We start from the raw sequence: 17,500 nt of genomic DNA, 5'->3' as shown, positions 1-17,500 counted from the left end.
GGGTGGGGGATGGGGTGGAGGGGTGAGGAGCTCAGGAAAAATAAACGAAATGCTACTGCTAACACTAACACTAAACAGTAATGCTAATGCTAACGAGCTAGATGTGTGGTGCAAGTTGATCCCACCCCATGGCTCCTTCTTAGCTACGGTCCCTAATCTCTCTCTGTTGCCCTCTCTGCTCTCTGAATAAAGCAAAACATACGACAGGAGCAGACTGACAGCTATCCTTAAAAAAAACAACGATAACCTTTGTGTGAACACTCATGCTAACACTATGCCCTGCGCTAACACTGATGCTAACACTAATCCTAACACAATGCTAACTCTAATGCTAACACAACGCTAACACTAATGCTAACACTAATGAGGGGCAGACTGAAGCCTTCTACCCACCCCATTCCTTTCCCAGTTATTAAAACCAAGACAGGAGCAAACACCAACTCTAACCAGTTCAGGGACTGGTTAAAGGTATGATTCTGAAATGGAAACGTTGCTGAGGTGAGGGTATTTCAGCATTTCCTCCCTCCTCTCCTCTCCTCCCTTTCTCCCTCCCTCCCCCTCTCCCTCTCAGGTCCGTCACGCGATCCTACTACCGCAACTCGGTGGGCGGCCTCCTGGTGTTCGACCTGAGCAACCGGGCGTCGTTTGAGCACGTGCGGGAGTGGCACGACGAGGTGCAGGACCGCGTGCGGCCACACGGTGTGCTGTTCGTGCTGGTGGGGCACAAGAGCGACCTGGCGGGCGAGCGGGCGGTGTCGCGCGAGGAGGCGGAGCGGCTGGCGGGCCAGCTGGGGGCGCCCTACGTGGAGGCTTCGTCGTGCACGGGGCAGAACGTGGCGGAGGCCGTGGAGCTGCTGGCGCGCAGGGTGTACCAGGGCCTGCGCAGCGGCGAGGTGCAGCTGCGCGAGGGCTGGGACGGCGTCAAGTGCTCCGCCCCCCGCTCCGCCCTGGAGCTCCGCCCACCACCCCCGGGGGGCGCGGCCCAGGCCGCCGGCGGCAAGAACTGCGCCTGCTAGCTCCCCCAGGCGAACACGGCCGCGCCCTCACCTGGCCGCCACAAGAACTGCGCCCATTAGCACCAAAGCTGTTGACTGTGTGCTGGCAGCCAGTGAAGAACAGGGCACACACACCAGCTACACTGCCACCTGCAGCCCAAGTGAGGAACTGCATGTTAGCGTACCCTGGAGAGGTCCACCTGAAACGGTACGCTGTGCACCAGTGATCAGATGTTCAGCTGAGCGGGACCTTATCGCCTTTTCAGGAATTTGTTTTGTAATTCAGTGGTCCATGTTTGCATAAAAAGACACACACATACCTTCAAGACATTGCACTTAATATTAATAGGCTATAGCTATAAGTCTTCATACAGCAAACCAATTTCTCCTTCACGGGCCACTAAAATAAGAAATCCATGCAAAATTTCATTTTAAATTGTGGATCTCGAGCAAACACAGAGAGTGTGGTCAGGGAACTGTAGGCTTGTCTCATGTTCTCTAAATCCTACCCATAATTCAGACAGAAGCCCTGCCCACCTTTCAAAAATCAAGTGCCACACAACGCTAACGACCGTATCTGCAACAGCCTCCAGCTACTGTGCCCTCAAAACATGCAGTCTGCTAAACATACTGCCTACTGTTTAGTGCATATCTTTTAGTACGCGATGGGCAGTGTGTGTAAAATACCCTCCATACTATTTTCCAGCAGTAAAGCATGATTTGCACATTTTGTACGATGCTTTGCATAAAAGCGTCTGCTAAATAAATGTAATGTTAAAAACATCGCTGGGTTACTTGCTTCATCTCAGCAACACACTGTAGGGACTTAAAACTTAATCATGAACTGTTCCAATAAATTGCTATTTTTTTCTGTGCTTAACTACTGCTTCACTATATGCGATACACTGAACGTTTCTTGGGTTTTACCATTGTTCTGACCTGGGATTACTGACAGAAACAAGCATGTGGGCCACATTTGGTTCAGCCCACAGTACAGAACATATCCGTCATCTCCCTTTTTAAACTGTCCCTGTGCAATAAAATAATGGAAGTTGTGCAATCAGACCTGAATAGCCAGTTCTTGCTTAACATTTAATCTGTATTTCAGTCCTCCTCCTGTAGGTGGCACTGCAGACACTACCTGCAGAAATCAGTGGTAAACAGTCAAAGCAGCACAACCAATTATACTGAAGAGCTTGTGGTTGCAAATCTCTTAACCAGGGGCCTCCAATCTAACACAAAAAGGGAAACAGGTTTTCATCCAAGCCCAGGACTGAATATTCAACCCAAAGAGTGCAAATTTGTTGAAACAAAAATAATTTAGAGTGAACAAACCACTGCACCCGTTTTATTCTGTGAAATATGAACCTTGTTTTATTAATGGAAAAAAACAACAACACAGGATATACGTAAACACAGCTATACAAAGTCAAAATCTTTACCCCCCCCCCCACCCCCCCCACTGCACTGCAGACTGGCAAAGCGCCTCATTACACACATTACAATTCCAATTTTTATTTTTTTTTAAATCAACCTTCTATTAATAATCAGTGACGTAATATGGATAACGTTCCTTTCAGATTACATATAACTGTACCCCCCCTCCCTTCCCCCAACACCAACTGTAAATAATGAGACAAAAATATGCACGAGGGGGGGGGTACTTCAAAAGCACATTCTGAATCCCACCCCCTCTGAACCCATAACCACCCCCCACCCCCCCACCCACCCACCACCCCCCAGAATCAGCTTTTCAAGCCAACAACATCATCAAGAGAAACTGATTACAGGACAGAGATGATTTGAGGAAGGAGTCTACGGTGCTGTCAGCACGTACCCCAGTGTCCATATGAAACGTACAATATCGACAGAAAAGTATTAGATGACGACAGTACTTTTAACACACTAAACACAACAGCACGCACATGCCAAACCCCTAAAAAAAAAAGATAAAAAAAAAAAAGAGGGAAATCTAAAATAATAACTCAAAAAAGTGAACATGCACTACTGCGCTGAGGCTGCTGTAGCCTTATCCCATTGTGCATTGTGGTCTTTGTAGTTTTTTCAGCAGTGCCGAGCACAATGAACTAACAGGTGATTACAGACTTCCAGTGGGGGGGGGGGGGGGGGGGGGGGGGGGGGGGGGGACACTAGCCAATCACAGAGAGTTTGTGGGGGGAGGAGGAGGGGCATGTGTGCAGTTTTTCAAAAATGGGCGAACAGTGTGTGCGCGCACGTGCATGTGTATGCGTGTGTGTGTGTGTTTAAGTGTGTGTGAGTGCGTGCATGTGTGTGTGTGTGTGGGGGTACCAGTAAATTAATTTAGCATGCCCCCCCCCCCCCCCCCCCCCCTCCCCAACTACACTTGCCTTCCAAAGCTGGGTGACTGAATTACTGGGAAATACTAAAACTGGTGGGAGGACAGGCGAGAGAGAGATACAACAAGACGAAGAGGAAGAGGTGACATCGGACTCCACGAGACTACAGAACAGGGAGATCCCAGCATGGAGAATCTGAGATGGGCACATGCGCACACACACACTCACACTCTCAGTCACACGCACGCACGCACACACACACACACTCACTCTCTCACACACACACACACACACACACATTCGCACACAGACTGTACGCAACAAACTAACCACACCCACCCACCCACCCCCCACACAACCCTTCCACCCAAACGGCTGATGGTATAAATGTACACAATGACCCCCCTCTAACACATCGGTCACTGCACTCAGCATCGCGCTCCCCTGCCGACCCTCGTCCGACTCCACCCAACCGGCAGTCCGGGGAAAAAGACAGGGAGAAAAAGAGAAGAGAAGGAGAGAGGAGGAGAGAGAAGGAGAGAAAAGCAGGAGGGAGGGAGGAGCTCCAGATGCTCTCGCTATTTTTTGGTCGTCTTGCGGATCAGAGCCATCCTCTGCAACGAGAGCGGGGTGACAGTTATAAACACAGTTACACACACACATTACTGTACATCATACACACACACACACATTACTGTACATCACACACACACACACACACACATTACTGTACATCACACACACACACACACACACACACACACACAATACTGTACATCATACACAGTTACACACACACACACATTACTGTACATCATACACAGTTACTCACACACACATTACTGTACATCATTTACACACACAACTATACATCACACACAAGCACAAAACTATAAATCACAAGCAAACGCAGTTACACACACACATTACTGTACATCATACACACAGGTACTCACACACACACACACATTACTGTACATCATACACACAGGTACTCACACACACACACACACATTACTGTACATCATACACACAGTTACTCACACACACACATTACTGTACATCATACACACAGTTACTCACACACACAATACTGTACATCATTTACACACACAACTATACATCACACACAAGCACAAAACTATAAATCACAAGCAAACGCAGTTACACACACACTATTGTACATTATACACACAGTTACTCACACACACATTACTGTACATCATTTACACACACAACTATACATCACACACAAGCACAAAATTATAAATCACAAGCAAACGTAGTTACACACACACATTACTGTACATCATTTACACACACAACTATACATCACACACAAGCACAAAACTATAAATCACAAGCAAACACAATTACACACACACACACTAACACACAACTCTACATCATACAGTTACTCACACACACTACTGTACATCACTTACAAACAGTTACAAACACACAGTTACAAACACACACTACTGTACATCACACACACAACTATACATTACACACACACAACTATACATCACACACATGCGCACGCACGCACGCACACACACACACACAACTATTCATCACACACACAAGCACAAAACTATAAATCACAAGCGCACGCAGTTACTCATAAACTAGATATCACACACACACGCGTGCACAGTTACACACACCCTAAATGATCAGCACTTTGACCTCTGACCCCATATTCAATCTAGTAATTTCTTATTTCATCCACACTGTGGGTCTTGGCTGCACGCAGTACAGAGTGTATTCCCCTTCTCCTCTGGTGCAGCAGAAGCAGAGAACGCTTGCATAACCATTCCTTTTCTTTATTTTCTTTTCATAAACTAGTTGTAGCACGCACTACCGCAATCAGCTGGAACTCGTTTGGTGAGAATATTCGAGTAAACGCCGCCCCCCTCCACCCCTGCCATCAAGAATCATTATTCACCAATATACCCAATCATACCATCACACAACTGGTCTCAACCAATCAGAGAACATCCAGAAAAAGGGGAGGGGCCAAGGTGAGATCTCAAACAGGCCAGGAAGTTTATCTTAAGGGTGGGATTACACGGCCCTTTAAAGGGGTTCCCTCCGTTCACTACTACAGGGAAGGTTGGGGTTACACACTATTAAAGGGGCATAAGTATCAATCTGGCTGGTATTAATCACTGAACAGTCTGAATTCAGACATTTAATCAGTTTTAATGAAAATACCCCCTGATGGGCAGTATTTTGGTGAAAATCTTATTTTAATGTTTCTATGGTTGTGTGGACCACAGGAAGAATAGCTGCTGCTTACAGTACAGCTAATGGGGATCTCAATAAACAGTACATGCACAGGAGCCCTGGGCAGACATCCTGCCACTAGGGGGCGCTCACACGGCAGGTGTGAAGCACTGACGACGTTCCCTCACCTGCTTGTGGGCTTCTGTGGTGCACGCCTTCTTGTACGGCCGGATCTCGTCCGAGCCGAACCCGGGAATCCACATGTTCCACTGCCGTTCTGCGGAGGGGGAAGAGACAGTCCTGATCCCGGGCCAGTCCAGGTTTTTACTAACGACACGACGGCTCGGCAGAATACTGCACGGGCCAATCAGCAGACAGGACGGGAACCTTACGCGTTAATACAGCGGCTACATGAACGCGCGGTATTGTCTGTTTAGAAGGCTTTACTGCGCGTTTATAAAATGGCGGTGCGGCGCCGCCATCGTCGTGGCAACCTCACCCAAGTGCAGCTGGACGTCCTTCACCTCCAGGGTGCTGGACTTGCGATGGCGAGCGAGCTGGCAGGCGGCGGTCACCACGCTCTCGATGAAGTCGTCCGCGATCTGCAGGAGCATCTGAGCGTGGAGGAGCAGAGAGCGGCTTTCACACGGACCGGAGTGGAAAAAGAGCTGCTCTGGGTTTTACGGTTATCTAGCCCTGGATCGCGCAAAACTGTCACGGAAACATGTTAACATACAAGCATACAACAATACGAGCAAAGCAGTTAGAATTTCCAAATGTTGGCGTGACAATACTACATTGCCAGTGTTTTTTTTTAAAATCTTTTTGAAATAATGATCTGCCCGAGGTCTGACATCAGAATCTCGCTCAAATATCGGCAGCTGTACCCCACGTAGATCCTCGGCGCGTGTTTGGTAAACGTCAGGGGAGACTCCTGAAATTTGCGTCTTGTTTGCGTGAGACCTGTGCGGCCACACCCACTGACTCAACCCCGCCCTCAACGCTCAGCGGCCCTGACTGGCTGCCAGCTTCCGAGGCCTGGCATTTCAGACCCGCAGCTACACTGGCACAGAGCGCTAACACACAGCCAGCACACGGACACGAGGAGCGGTGTGACGGGGACATTAGCCTAACACAGAGTGTAGGGTTCACACACTCTCACTCAAACTGCGGCATGGTTTCAGCCTGCTGGACAGACGGACATTGGTGCTGGACAGACGGACATCGGGACTGACCTCCTCCACGTCTTCATCCAGCTGCTCGTTGGGGTCGATCTCACGCACGAGATCCTGCAGCTTCTTCTTACTCAGCACCTGCAGGCGTAATGTAATAAGTCATGTCACTTCCACTGCCCTTCTAGGGAGCAACCAACTAACTTTTTAATTTTTTTTTTTAAATACAAAAGGCAGGTTGCAGGTTCAAATCTCAAGCTGGGGCACAGTAGTTGTGTGCTTATTAACCTGAACAGCTTTAGAAACATACCCAGCTGCAGAAACATTCAATACTTCTACAGAGTTAAGAGATTTGGGGTACAGGTAGGAGATCTGGGGGTACAGGGAGGAGATCTGGGAATGCACAGAGGAGATTTGAGGGTAGATTTGGGGGTACCTGTGTCCCCTCGGGGCTGAGTCTCCCGGCGGGCCCGGGGGTCCCCAGGACCTTGGCGGGGGTGGCGGCGGCGCTGTTGGCCATGCTGGCGGAGAGCGGGGAGGCGGAGCTTGAGAAGCCGGGCAGGTTAATGATGCTGCGGGGAGAGGACTGGTACAGGGGCCCAATCCTCAGACCATGGGGCCTCTCAGGGGCCTCAAGCTTCCTTCTGTGGGGTCTCAAAGGGGGACCGACGTCCAATTAGCTGGAACCTGAGACGGGGACAGGGCGGAGATATCAGGTGTTTTAGTGGAGCAGGTGCTAATCCAGAGCCAACATTCTCCACACTTACTGAGGTTAAGTGCCTCGCTCAAGGGTACAAACTTTGTGCTTCCAGAACTTAGAGCAGCCCTGGTCCTGGAGAGCCCCAGGGTCCACTGGCTGCACCCTAAAACACCACCACAGTTCCGGACCCCAGAAAGCAGCAGAGCTACACACGCCTTATTAATAATAACACCAATAACACTGTGCAAACACATCTGTTTGGCAGATCTTGCAGCTCTATGGTTACCTTGATGTGACTAATTTTACCTAACTCCTTTCCCCCACACTAATACCTATGAAATAATTAAGTAATTAAATAATGTATTAAATAATTAATTAATTAAATAAATAATAACATGGACAGTAACATTGCTATAATTGGCAGACGTCTATTATGAGCCCCAGAAAGAGCCCATCCTTTACCCGAAAACACAGCGAGACACAACATTCCTTTCGAACGTGTAAGAAATGACTGGGCTGAAGGTCACCGATACACACTGTTTTTTATGACCTGGTCACAGGGTCAGTTTCCAGTAGGAGAGGACTATTGGACTCCCGTGTTGCCCCTGATAAAGCGCCGCAAACTTTGAACAAACCATAAAATGACAAAATCATTAAGTTAGGTAATTGATAGCCAGCTTAACCAACTAGCTAACTGCTAATCTCAACGTTGAATGATGTGTGGTCGCGATAACCCCCAAGACCACAGTCCTGCGCCTTCTTTGAGCGCCAAGTTCTGTGGAAAATTCGACATACCTCGAAAATGAACAAAATGTCGGAAATTTCTCAGGGCGAACTAGAAATCATAGTTTTTCTGGTCTTAATTGGAAAGTTAGCCGGTCAACTTAAATTACCGTAAGCGTATCTGAGGTAACCACTCATCATACACTGGGCAATCGATAACCGCGCGATTACCCAAACAGATTCTCTAGCCAGATCCGTTAGCGCATTTATTTTACAAGCTAGCAGATCAATGCATTAAGATCTCTCGACTACAGAGTCCTGGGTTTTAATACGGCTGAGAAGCACAATCCAGAATATTGTTGAGTACCCCGAGCATAAAGTGTGACAGGTTAGCCCATTAGCTAGCTGACGTTAGCCACTTAATCTGGTGCGCTCAGACGCAATGACATTTAACAGTTAATTATAAAGGTGACTACCTAACTCAAGAAAGCCAACTACTCACTCATAACATAAATGCAGTTATAGAATTTCGAGATAATTGCATCAATTTGACATTGAGTGGCTCGTTAGCTAGGTGGCGTTAGATAGCAAAACATTAGCTAGTGAATCCCGCTATTTTTATAGTTAGCTAACAAGCTAGGCTAACACTGTTCAAAACCGCTTCTTACACTACAGTCTACACGCTCTCCGCGCCAAACCTTACACCGTCATAAACGCAGTGACGCCGATTACCTTGAAAATCGAACCTCTATCTCCCCATGTTTTGCCGTTGTAATCTGAAATATTTGTGGTTCGACGACAGCAAACGCGCACAACAATGCTCAAGCTTTGTGTGGTTTCAGATATTCGTCTTCCTTTCTATTTGGAAACACTTCCTTTCTGTTTGGAATCACTTCCGGTGCATGTTTTCATTTGCGTGACCTGCCGTTTGATTGGTTGAAATTGATTCTGGGCCGATCAGCTGATAAATGTCAACGAGCAAGGAAATTATTGTCGTTGAAAGTACTACAAGACATTCCGCGGCTGTAAAATTGTTTTTAATCGTAATATATTTACTACTTATGGCAGTATGTTCAATTTCTGTAAGGATGTACCAAACAGGGATGACACACGATTATGAATAGCACAATGTGAACTCGTTTTAAGTCTTTTCATAAGGAGAGTTATGTTAACAGGTTATGTGGATCAGCGCTATCCAAATCGGGTCCCCGGGAGCTACTGGGTTTGCGGGTTTGTTCGTGGTAACTCTTGAACTTAATCAATTAGATCAGCTGATTCACGTGCCGATACGGAATAGATATGGGACTCTGAAGAGCTATGCTAACTAGCAGTCTTTCCCAAGCTTTGCTATGGGACTCTGAGGAGCTATGCTAACTTAGGGACTGAACTTAACTGGATCTTGAATTCAATAAAGTAAGCAGTAGTAGTATCTCGACCTTCCCACCAGGCGGCAGAAAACGACCACGAAGGATATCCTCCAACGTAATCAATGCATTCCCCACTAGGAAAGTCTTAAAACGGGATTTCTACTGGTCCCCCTGAGACCCGGGCCATGTTTTTGTGACCATTTTAAAATTTCTCTTGCTATTTGTAACTAGTAGCACCTGATTAATTATAGGAACTAATCAATGTGTTTGAACAATAAGTACTTTTTGGGAAAAAAAGTTCTCGTATGAGTACAATGGGTTTATGTTCACAAAAAAAAAAAAAAATAATAATTAAACGATATATTATTAATATTGATTATAATACAATAAAAATTGAAATGATCTTCTGAAAAACACAAGAAAGTGACACACAACCTGTGTCAAACTGTTTATTTCAAAATAAAACCTTGCAATACATACGAAACTGATGCAGCAGTAAAGTTTTGAATATTTCTTCATATCTGGATCTCTATGGCACCACCATGGGGTTGGATTGAGCTAAGCCTTTAGGGTTGGAGTCTTGATTCTACCGTCAATGCACATACCAAGATTCATAACTTTGTGTGGATGTATTAGCATTTTTTGACTGCAAATTTATCGGATCGTCATTCAACAAAATTTTATTATTATACATCTGAAAGTTTTCACATTTAAATCGCTTTCGATTCAGATTCAAATGCACTGAGTGCGCCAGTGAAGCAAAACAAACACACACAGAGGTGATATTCCGTTTATTTTTTTTAAACAATTAACTATTAACAACGTAATTAAAGGAAAGGGAACTGTTGTGATTGACGTCTTAACGTCCATGGGACTCAAACTTCATCTTTGAATAGTTAGCGCCTTGATGTTGTCGATGGATTCAGCCGATTGAATCCCAAATCCGACTTCTGTTTCAGGAATGTTGAGGGAGAGTTCATTAAGTATCAACACACCACACAGGCTTGGAGACTGCCTGAGCAAACCGTCTCCAGTTTGCTGCTATTTTAGTGGCCCCTCTGACCCACAGCATTTCCAGCGTAGATTGCTTAGTGAGGAAGTGCGCAGAACAACCTCGCAAAGACCTTTACCGAAGGCTCCCTTACACACACTCTGCACTTCCCCGGTTGATCATTTATAAAAACGTGAGATATCAAGCATTAATCTCTGGACCTCTGCCATGTGATAGCCACAAAAGGCCTTGTGCCCGTACTGTGCGCACTTCCACAGTCTGAAATGCCACCCACCAGAGTGGCACTGGATAAAAGAAAGGCAGGGTTAGCTCATGTTGCCTTTTCCTCAACGCCTCCATAAAATAACTTTCTTAATCTTTGACTTGTATAAATATGTATCTCTGAGCACTCAGTGGTCTGTAAACACACAAGGCACTTAGTGTTCATAATTCAAGTCCCACTGAGGTTCAAGGTGAGAGGTGAGGCCTGGGTGAGAGGTGTTTCTCCGCTTCCGTACGTCGCTCTGGATGAGAGAGTCTGCTGAGTGACGTGATTGGCCGTCGGCTTCACAGCGGCTCGTAGTACGTGTGCAGGGACAGGGCGTCGGCCGGCTGGGGCTCCGCGTACTCCGCGCCGTGGGGCGCCGGCAGGCAGTAGCCGTTGGGCGCCATTTTGTGGCCGGGGCAGTCGTAGTGGGCCGATGGCGAGGCGGCGGCGGAGGCGTGAGAGGGGGGCGCGGGGCAGACCAGGCAGGCGGGCGGGTCGGGGGGCAGGTCGCAGAAGGGCGTGGCGTACTCGGGCTCCGGCGGCAGCGGCTCGGCGTATTCCGGAAGCTTCCCCGGAACGTCGTAGTGGCTGAGGATGAGCGGGACGGTGTAGCCCTCGTCCGCCGCCGGCCGGAACGTGGAGCCCAGCTGCTGCCCCGTCGGACACAGCTCCGGCTCGGCGTAGTCTGCCCGGGGGGGGGGCGAGGGGGGCAGGGGGGGAGCAGCCAGGGATGGACCCACAGGACAACCAGGAACAAGGAGGGCAGGAACAGGAAACATTAGACAAGAGAGGGAGGGGGGTAGAGGGTCAAGAACAGGAAACAGGAAATGCCAGTACAGGGGGAATGAAGACCCCAGGGAAGCATTCTAATCTGCCTCCCTCCCTCCCTCCCTCCCTCCCTCTCTCCCTCAGTGAGTCAGAGGTATGCTGTGTAGCGCACGTAGGAGAGAACCAGGGCTGCCACTGGCTACAGCGCGATCCAGGACAGCCGGAACTGAGCCTGAGAATTACGCCTGGCTTCAGCGAGCCTGTCTGCTCCACTCACAACCTCAGAAACATTCACCCCTCAAAGCACAACATCCCCAACAGTTCAGCAGTCCGCTTCCTGGCACTTCACTCCCACGTGCAGGTTTGTGTATTCCTTACGGACGGCTGTGCCGCTGATGGCCTGGTCCTCCTAAAGCTGCAGGAGAGCTCATCACTCACTCAGGATGCCAGAGTCTGCTAAATTCCTGAAAGTAAACGCACTGGGGTATTCTCAACACTGCAAAAACCACAAAATAAGTCAATCTTAACAAGAGTTTTAGTCTCATATTTATACTGAAAAAACTTAGAACAACTAAACTACTACCTGAGAGAAAGAAATAAGAAATAAGTCTCCATTACCAGACTAAAACACTTGTTAAGACAGAATGTTTTTGCAGTGTATGTCAGTCTCCTTCTCCAGCATATGGAAAAGAAAAGTCACTGTTTCTTATAATCTGCAAGTCTTCATAAAGATCAACCCCCCCAACCCCCGCCTCCCCCCACGCCCACCCTGCCGCAAAAACAATTAATCGAGGATTTGTCTGTGCTAACTAAAATTCAGAGAGATTTAGAGGGGGTCTGAGTGTGGGATGGGATGATACTTCCACTGCTGCTGGTACTCCACCCCCCGAGCCCCCTTTTGTACCCCCACCCCTGCAGGGCATTACCCAGCATGCCCCTGGCCTGGACAGAGTGCCCCCCTCCATACTGGGAGTTTGCAAGAGGAACAGATTTTAATTAGGCTGGATGAGAGAGAGCTGATTGTCCTGCCCCCCCCCCCAGTCCTGTATAGCGTAGGGGCCCCCTTCGTGGGCTTGGCTAGGGTTGGGGGGGGGGGGCACTCTCATTATGGGGTCTAATTAAAAGGCCCTTTCAGAGCAGCCCCCGGGGAGGGAAGAAAGACATGTTTATGCGCCACAGTGGGGGCAATTGGGAGACTCGTGGGGGGGGGGGGGGGGTGGGGGGTCTGTTTCAGAGGAGGAGACGCTCACTTGTCAAGCCTGGTTTCTGTCCTGCTGGCTGGCTAACCAGGCCGGGGGCGGGGGGGGGGGGGGGGCTGCTACCCTCGGCATCCTCATTTTCTCTTTCTCTCTCTTTCTCCATTCCCTCCTGTTTCATTCCACTGATTACCTCCTTCTTCCTCTCTCTCTCCTCCTCCCTGTCTTCCCTTTGCTCCCCCATCAGGTGATGCTGGCCCCCATCATGTGACTAAGGTGGTGTCATACAGAAATACACTGGCCCCTAATCATTTAAACTTAAAGTTGTGTCCCACAGATCTGCAATAGCCCCCGTCATGTAACTGTAAGGTCACGTCATGAGGAACCAGACCAGCCCCCGTCATGTGACTTAGTTGTTGTCATGCGGAACCACACAGGCCCCTGTCATGTGACTGCAAGGCGATGTCATCATTACCATTGTGAGGAGGGTTTGGCAGGATGTCCAGGGCAGCCCTCTCCGGCGGGTACGAGATGAGCTCTGATTCAGAGCGGGGAAGAGCCTTTCCCAGGCCGTCCTGACACCCTGAGAGAGAGAGAGAGGGAGGGAGGGAGGGAGGGAGAGAGAGAGAGGGAGAGAGCCAGAGAGAGACAGAGAGAGAGAGACAGAGACAGAGAGAGAGAGAGGGAGAGAGAGAGAGAGAGAGAGAGAGGGAGGGAGGGAGGGAGACAGAGACAGAGAGAGAGAGGGAGAGAGCCAGTCAGAGACAGAGAGAGAGAGATGGAGAGAGACAGAGAGACAGAGGGAGAGAGCCAGAGAGAGAGAGAGAGAGAGAGAGTCAGAGACAGAGAGAGAGAGAGACAACAAGACAGAGAGCAGTTTTATTCCTCTAACTCCCATCAGCTAATTATGGGTTTCCCATTCTAATTCATGGTATTGGTAGGAGTATGAGTAGGCACTGTGTAATACAGTGTCACTGCAGAAGAACCGCAATAGAGAGTCTACTCAACAATATAGACCACCAGTTGCCCTTCTGATCAGAGTCATCCACAAACCTTTTTCTAAGGAGCATTTGTCAGCATTCTTTCTCCTGAAAGAAAGGAGAGAGGTTGTAAACGGATGTAACCGGTTCTCACAGTGTTTTCGGACATGAAATTTAGGGAATGTTAGTGGTTAGTTAGGGTCAGTACTTGGCCATTGTAGCATGTGTGCAGTGTAACATAATAGGCAGTGCAAGGGAAACATGGGAAATGTAGTCTTGTGAAAGGGGGTCATGACCAGTGAACTGGGGAGGGGACACCACACTCAGACAGTACCTTCTCTTCCAACAGAGCCCAGCCAATAGGATGCCCACGCATACAATTAACACCAGGACCACTCCCACGACCACCATCACAGGCTGACTGGAACCTGCAGAGCCAGGAGGAAAACAGTCTAAATCCTCCATTTTCACTGAGTGTGTCAATCCATCACATGAACAGAGGAACCAATAAGGTCCAAGCTTTCACAAGAGGATTCTGGTGATAAAGAGGACAGGGTGATTTAAAAAAGCACATAAAAATACATAAAGAAAGTAAACATTTGAAACGGTCATCGCGTTGCCGAAACGTTCCTCTCCCTCCCTCTCTCCACCGGCGTAGGAACACTGTTAGGTTTGGCACACTTACTCTCAGCCGGCCTCTTCTCCACGTCAGGGTGCTTTGTTGGGACCGGACTGTAGGGGGCGCTCACCGTCGGTACCTTGTTCTGTGGGGGGGCACCTGCAGGGAGCAGGAGCGGGAGGGGGAGGGGGAGGGGGAGGGGGACGGGGGAGCATGCAGTAAGAATGCACGGCCCGGGGACCAACACTAACCAAACTAATAACCAGATCACATGACAGGTTCCCCCATTCAATTGGGTTTACAGCTTCACAGAAACGTTACAGGAACGTTACAGGAACGTTGCAGCAGCGTTACGCTCAGTCAATGTCTGTGACAGGATCTCCACAGCAGGCCAAGTTCAGCCAGCTTCTGAATTTCACAGCAGACATGTTTACAGCACACAAGCACAAGCAAAAATGTGCAATATATACAGTGGAAAATGATTTACATACAGAAGTGTAACAAGATACTATTTTGCACCTAGATCTCTGCACATACACAAGCACACGCTCACACACACATGCACTCACTCACTCTCTCTCACCCTCACACTCATACTCATGCACACACACATACACACACTCTCCCACTCTCTCTCTCTCACACACACACACACATGTACTGACGCTCTCTAACACACACGCACACACAGAACTGCAACAAGGCCGAAAACTGAAGCCTGGGCCTGTATTTTGAGAGCAGGCCTCACCGAAGGGGCTGCGGGGCCGGAGCAGAGGGCAGCCGAGCACCAGGACGTGAGCTGCGGCCCTGTTCTGCCAGCGCTGCGGGCGCAGGAGGAGGTACTTCGCCACCACCGGAGGGATAAGGCTGTTCAGCACCTCCTGGTCGCTGTCCGAATTTCCCATGAACACCTGCAACAACACAGAGGCCTTAACAGAACTCAACGCTGCGGTCATAACATACTTACTGCCCAGCAGAGCCCTATGGGGTGCATTACACATACCATCTATTAATCACAGCATATGTACATCTCCAGCTGCCAACACTCAGAAAAAAGGTACAAAAAAGTGCCTAAAAAGGTACAAATGCTTGAAATTGGGGTGGTACCAAATTAGATACATAACATTGTACCCCTAGCCAGCAAAACATAATTAATTTGTACTTTTTTTTCCTTGTAAAAGGAACTTATTAGTACTCAAATAAAACATTATTCTTTTCAGAGTACATCTGGGGAACCTGTTGCTGAAAGAATAAACACGTTCCTCCCCTGTAGCTTTATGTGAAAGTGAGCGGATCACAGAGAGGAATCAGCTCTGGGTGCAGGAGCGGCTGCACACGCGCTGATCCCTGAGCGCTGATCCCTGAGCGCTGATCCCTGAGCGCTGATCCCTGAGCGCTGATCCCCGAGCGCTGATCCCCGAGCGCTGATCCCTGAGCGCTGATCCCTGAGCGCTGATCCCTGAGCGCTGGCCCTTCAAGGCTGAATAAATCAGCGCCATGGCGACGTGTAAATAAGGAAATGAGGAGGCCTGATATGGACAGACGCACGGGCGCCTGATATAACTCACTATGAGCCACGCTGCTCACGCAGGGGCTCCCCTCGCCGTCCCAGTCCGGAGCGCGTAAAGCAAGCAAAGCTTTTATTTGTGTAAACACGGCCGTCCCGACGGCGCCCGTGTACTTCACCCCGCTGCGTGGAGCGCGAACACGCAGCAGCACACGGGAGACGGGACGCTTCGCACGTGTCAAACGTCCTTCCCAAACAGGAAGTTTACTCAGGAAGAGAAACGAGACAAGGCGTTCCGAGAACTTTCCGTCCCGGCTGACGCGGGATGTCCCATGGTGCAGTGCGGCCGGTACCTTTCTCTCCCTGCTGAGCACGGCCTTGTAGGCCTTCCAGTTCCGGCTGTCCTTGCTGTAGAGCAGCGTGTAGGAGCGCGTGTAGGCCCGGGCCACGCCCGTCCCTGGCCCCGCCCCCGCGCTCGCCCCCGCGTCCGCGGACCAGCCCTTAGTGAGGATCCCTGGGAGGAAACCAAACGAGCCGTCAGTCTGCCGGCTCGCCGCCCCCTCGCCGCCCGCTCGCCGCCCGCCGCCCCGCCGCCCGCCGCCCCGGGGTCCTGCGCCTGAGCGCCGTTAAACACGTTTACGGTAAAACCGCTCAGAGACCAGAGAGCGCTGCACACGGGACACAGGGGACACAGGGGACACAGTGACACAGGGGACACACAGGGGACAAACGGGACACAGGGGACACACGGGACACGGGACACACGGGACACAGGGGACACAGGGGACACACGGGACACACGGGACACAGGGGACACAGGGGACACACGGGACACACGGGACACAGTGGACACAGTGACACAGGGGACACAGGGGACACAGTGCTGAAGGCCTGAAAGGATCGTTTCTGCATGCGTACCACTGATGGAACACACAGTGATCACACGGCAACACCACCTCCAGAGAGCAGCCCTCACAACAGGGCAGCCTCTGTCAAGTGTTATTTCTGGAGCGCATTTCACACAGGAAGCAATTCCATTGTTTTTCAACACAAGCAGCTCAGATACAACAGATAACAGAAACCGCAGTAATAATACAACAAAGGAAGTAACAGTAAAGTAAATACCATAAAATCTAAATAGTGCCAATTAAATTCCCTTATTCAAAAGCTGCACTGAAAAGTTGTTTCTTTAAGCTCTTTAATGTTTCAGTATTTCTAGTACATACAGCATTTCCCCATTTTCCACATGTCTAATTCATCAAACATATCCATGGTAAGTACAGTCGGTTTAGTTAATGTAACATCTCTATGGTGAGTATGTTCCTCCAGTTAGGTTAATGTAGCAAAGCAATGGTCATTATGTGCTTCTATGTAATGTAATGTAAGCACACCAGGTATGTGTCCAGTATGTGCCTGTGATCTAGTTAATGCACCATGTCTATGGTCAGTATATGGAAGGGTTAGGGGTTGTGACCTCTGACCTGTGATGCTGCTCCTCTCCTGCAGTTCCACCTGCAGCCAAGGCTCGGGGTCGCCGCTGTCCGCCACCCAGGGCAGGACCTGTCCCGTGGGGTCTCTGTTTCCCGGGGACCACAATCTGCGATGCCCCAGGCTGTCCACTTCCTCCCAGCTGGAGGACGCATTGTAGCTGAGCACAGGAAGCA

General features: G+C 49.3%; 3 protein-coding genes across 3 annotated transcripts in view; 1 reads left to right on the top strand and 2 right to left on the bottom strand.

Moving 5' to 3' along the window:
• Window positions 1–2,060, top strand: part of rab42b (RAB42, member RAS oncogene family) — a 3,985-nt gene extending 1,925 nt beyond the window's left edge. Inside the window, exon 2 of the mRNA XM_035390004.1 lies at window positions 572–2,060. Within this exon, the coding sequence (XP_035245895.1) occupies window positions 572–1,016 (445 nt within the window). The 3' untranslated portion in view covers window positions 1,017–2,060. The remainder of the gene's footprint in view (window positions 1–571) is intronic.
• Window positions 2,061–3,654: 1,594 nt separating this feature from the next.
• taf12 (TAF12 RNA polymerase II, TATA box binding protein (TBP)-associated factor) lies at window positions 3,655–9,028 on the bottom strand. Its single transcript, XM_035389992.1, has 6 exons — window positions 8,873–9,028; window positions 7,154–7,404; window positions 6,781–6,858; window positions 6,045–6,159; window positions 5,734–5,822; window positions 3,655–3,927 (listed from the first exon to the last, which is right to left on the bottom strand). Exons 2-6 carry the CDS (start codon window positions 7,235–7,237, stop codon window positions 3,892–3,894), a joined length of 402 nt encoding a protein of 133 aa, XP_035245883.1. The 5' UTR covers window positions 7,238–7,404; window positions 8,873–9,028; the 3' UTR covers window positions 3,655–3,891.
• A 914-nt stretch (window positions 9,029–9,942) lies between these two features.
• The window catches only part of si:dkey-34d22.1 (discoidin, CUB and LCCL domain-containing protein 1), a 25,071-nt gene continuing 17,513 nt past the window's right edge, over window positions 9,943–17,500 (bottom strand). The window contains exons 8-15 of the mRNA XM_035388811.1: window positions 17,318–17,500; window positions 16,190–16,350; window positions 15,078–15,240; window positions 14,396–14,488; window positions 14,045–14,138; window positions 13,784–13,818; window positions 13,206–13,313; window positions 9,943–11,451 (exon numbers count right to left, since the gene is read on the bottom strand). The exon at window positions 17,318–17,500 is cut by the window's right edge and continues 12 nt beyond it. Coding sequence (XP_035244702.1) covers window positions 11,066–11,451; window positions 13,206–13,313; window positions 13,784–13,818; window positions 14,045–14,138; window positions 14,396–14,488; window positions 15,078–15,240; window positions 16,190–16,350; window positions 17,318–17,500 — 1,223 coding nt within the window. The 3' untranslated portion in view covers window positions 9,943–11,065. The remainder of the gene's footprint in view (window positions 11,452–13,205; window positions 13,314–13,783; window positions 13,819–14,044; window positions 14,139–14,395; window positions 14,489–15,077; window positions 15,241–16,189; window positions 16,351–17,317) is intronic.

Source organism: Anguilla anguilla, chromosome 1 (genome assembly GCF_013347855.1).
Source record: "Anguilla anguilla isolate fAngAng1 chromosome 1, fAngAng1.pri, whole genome shotgun sequence".
NCBI lineage: Eukaryota > Metazoa > Chordata > Actinopteri > Anguilliformes > Anguillidae > Anguilla > Anguilla anguilla.
Note: the sequence above shows the minus strand (reverse complement) of the source record. Positions and strands in the feature narration are given on the sequence as shown.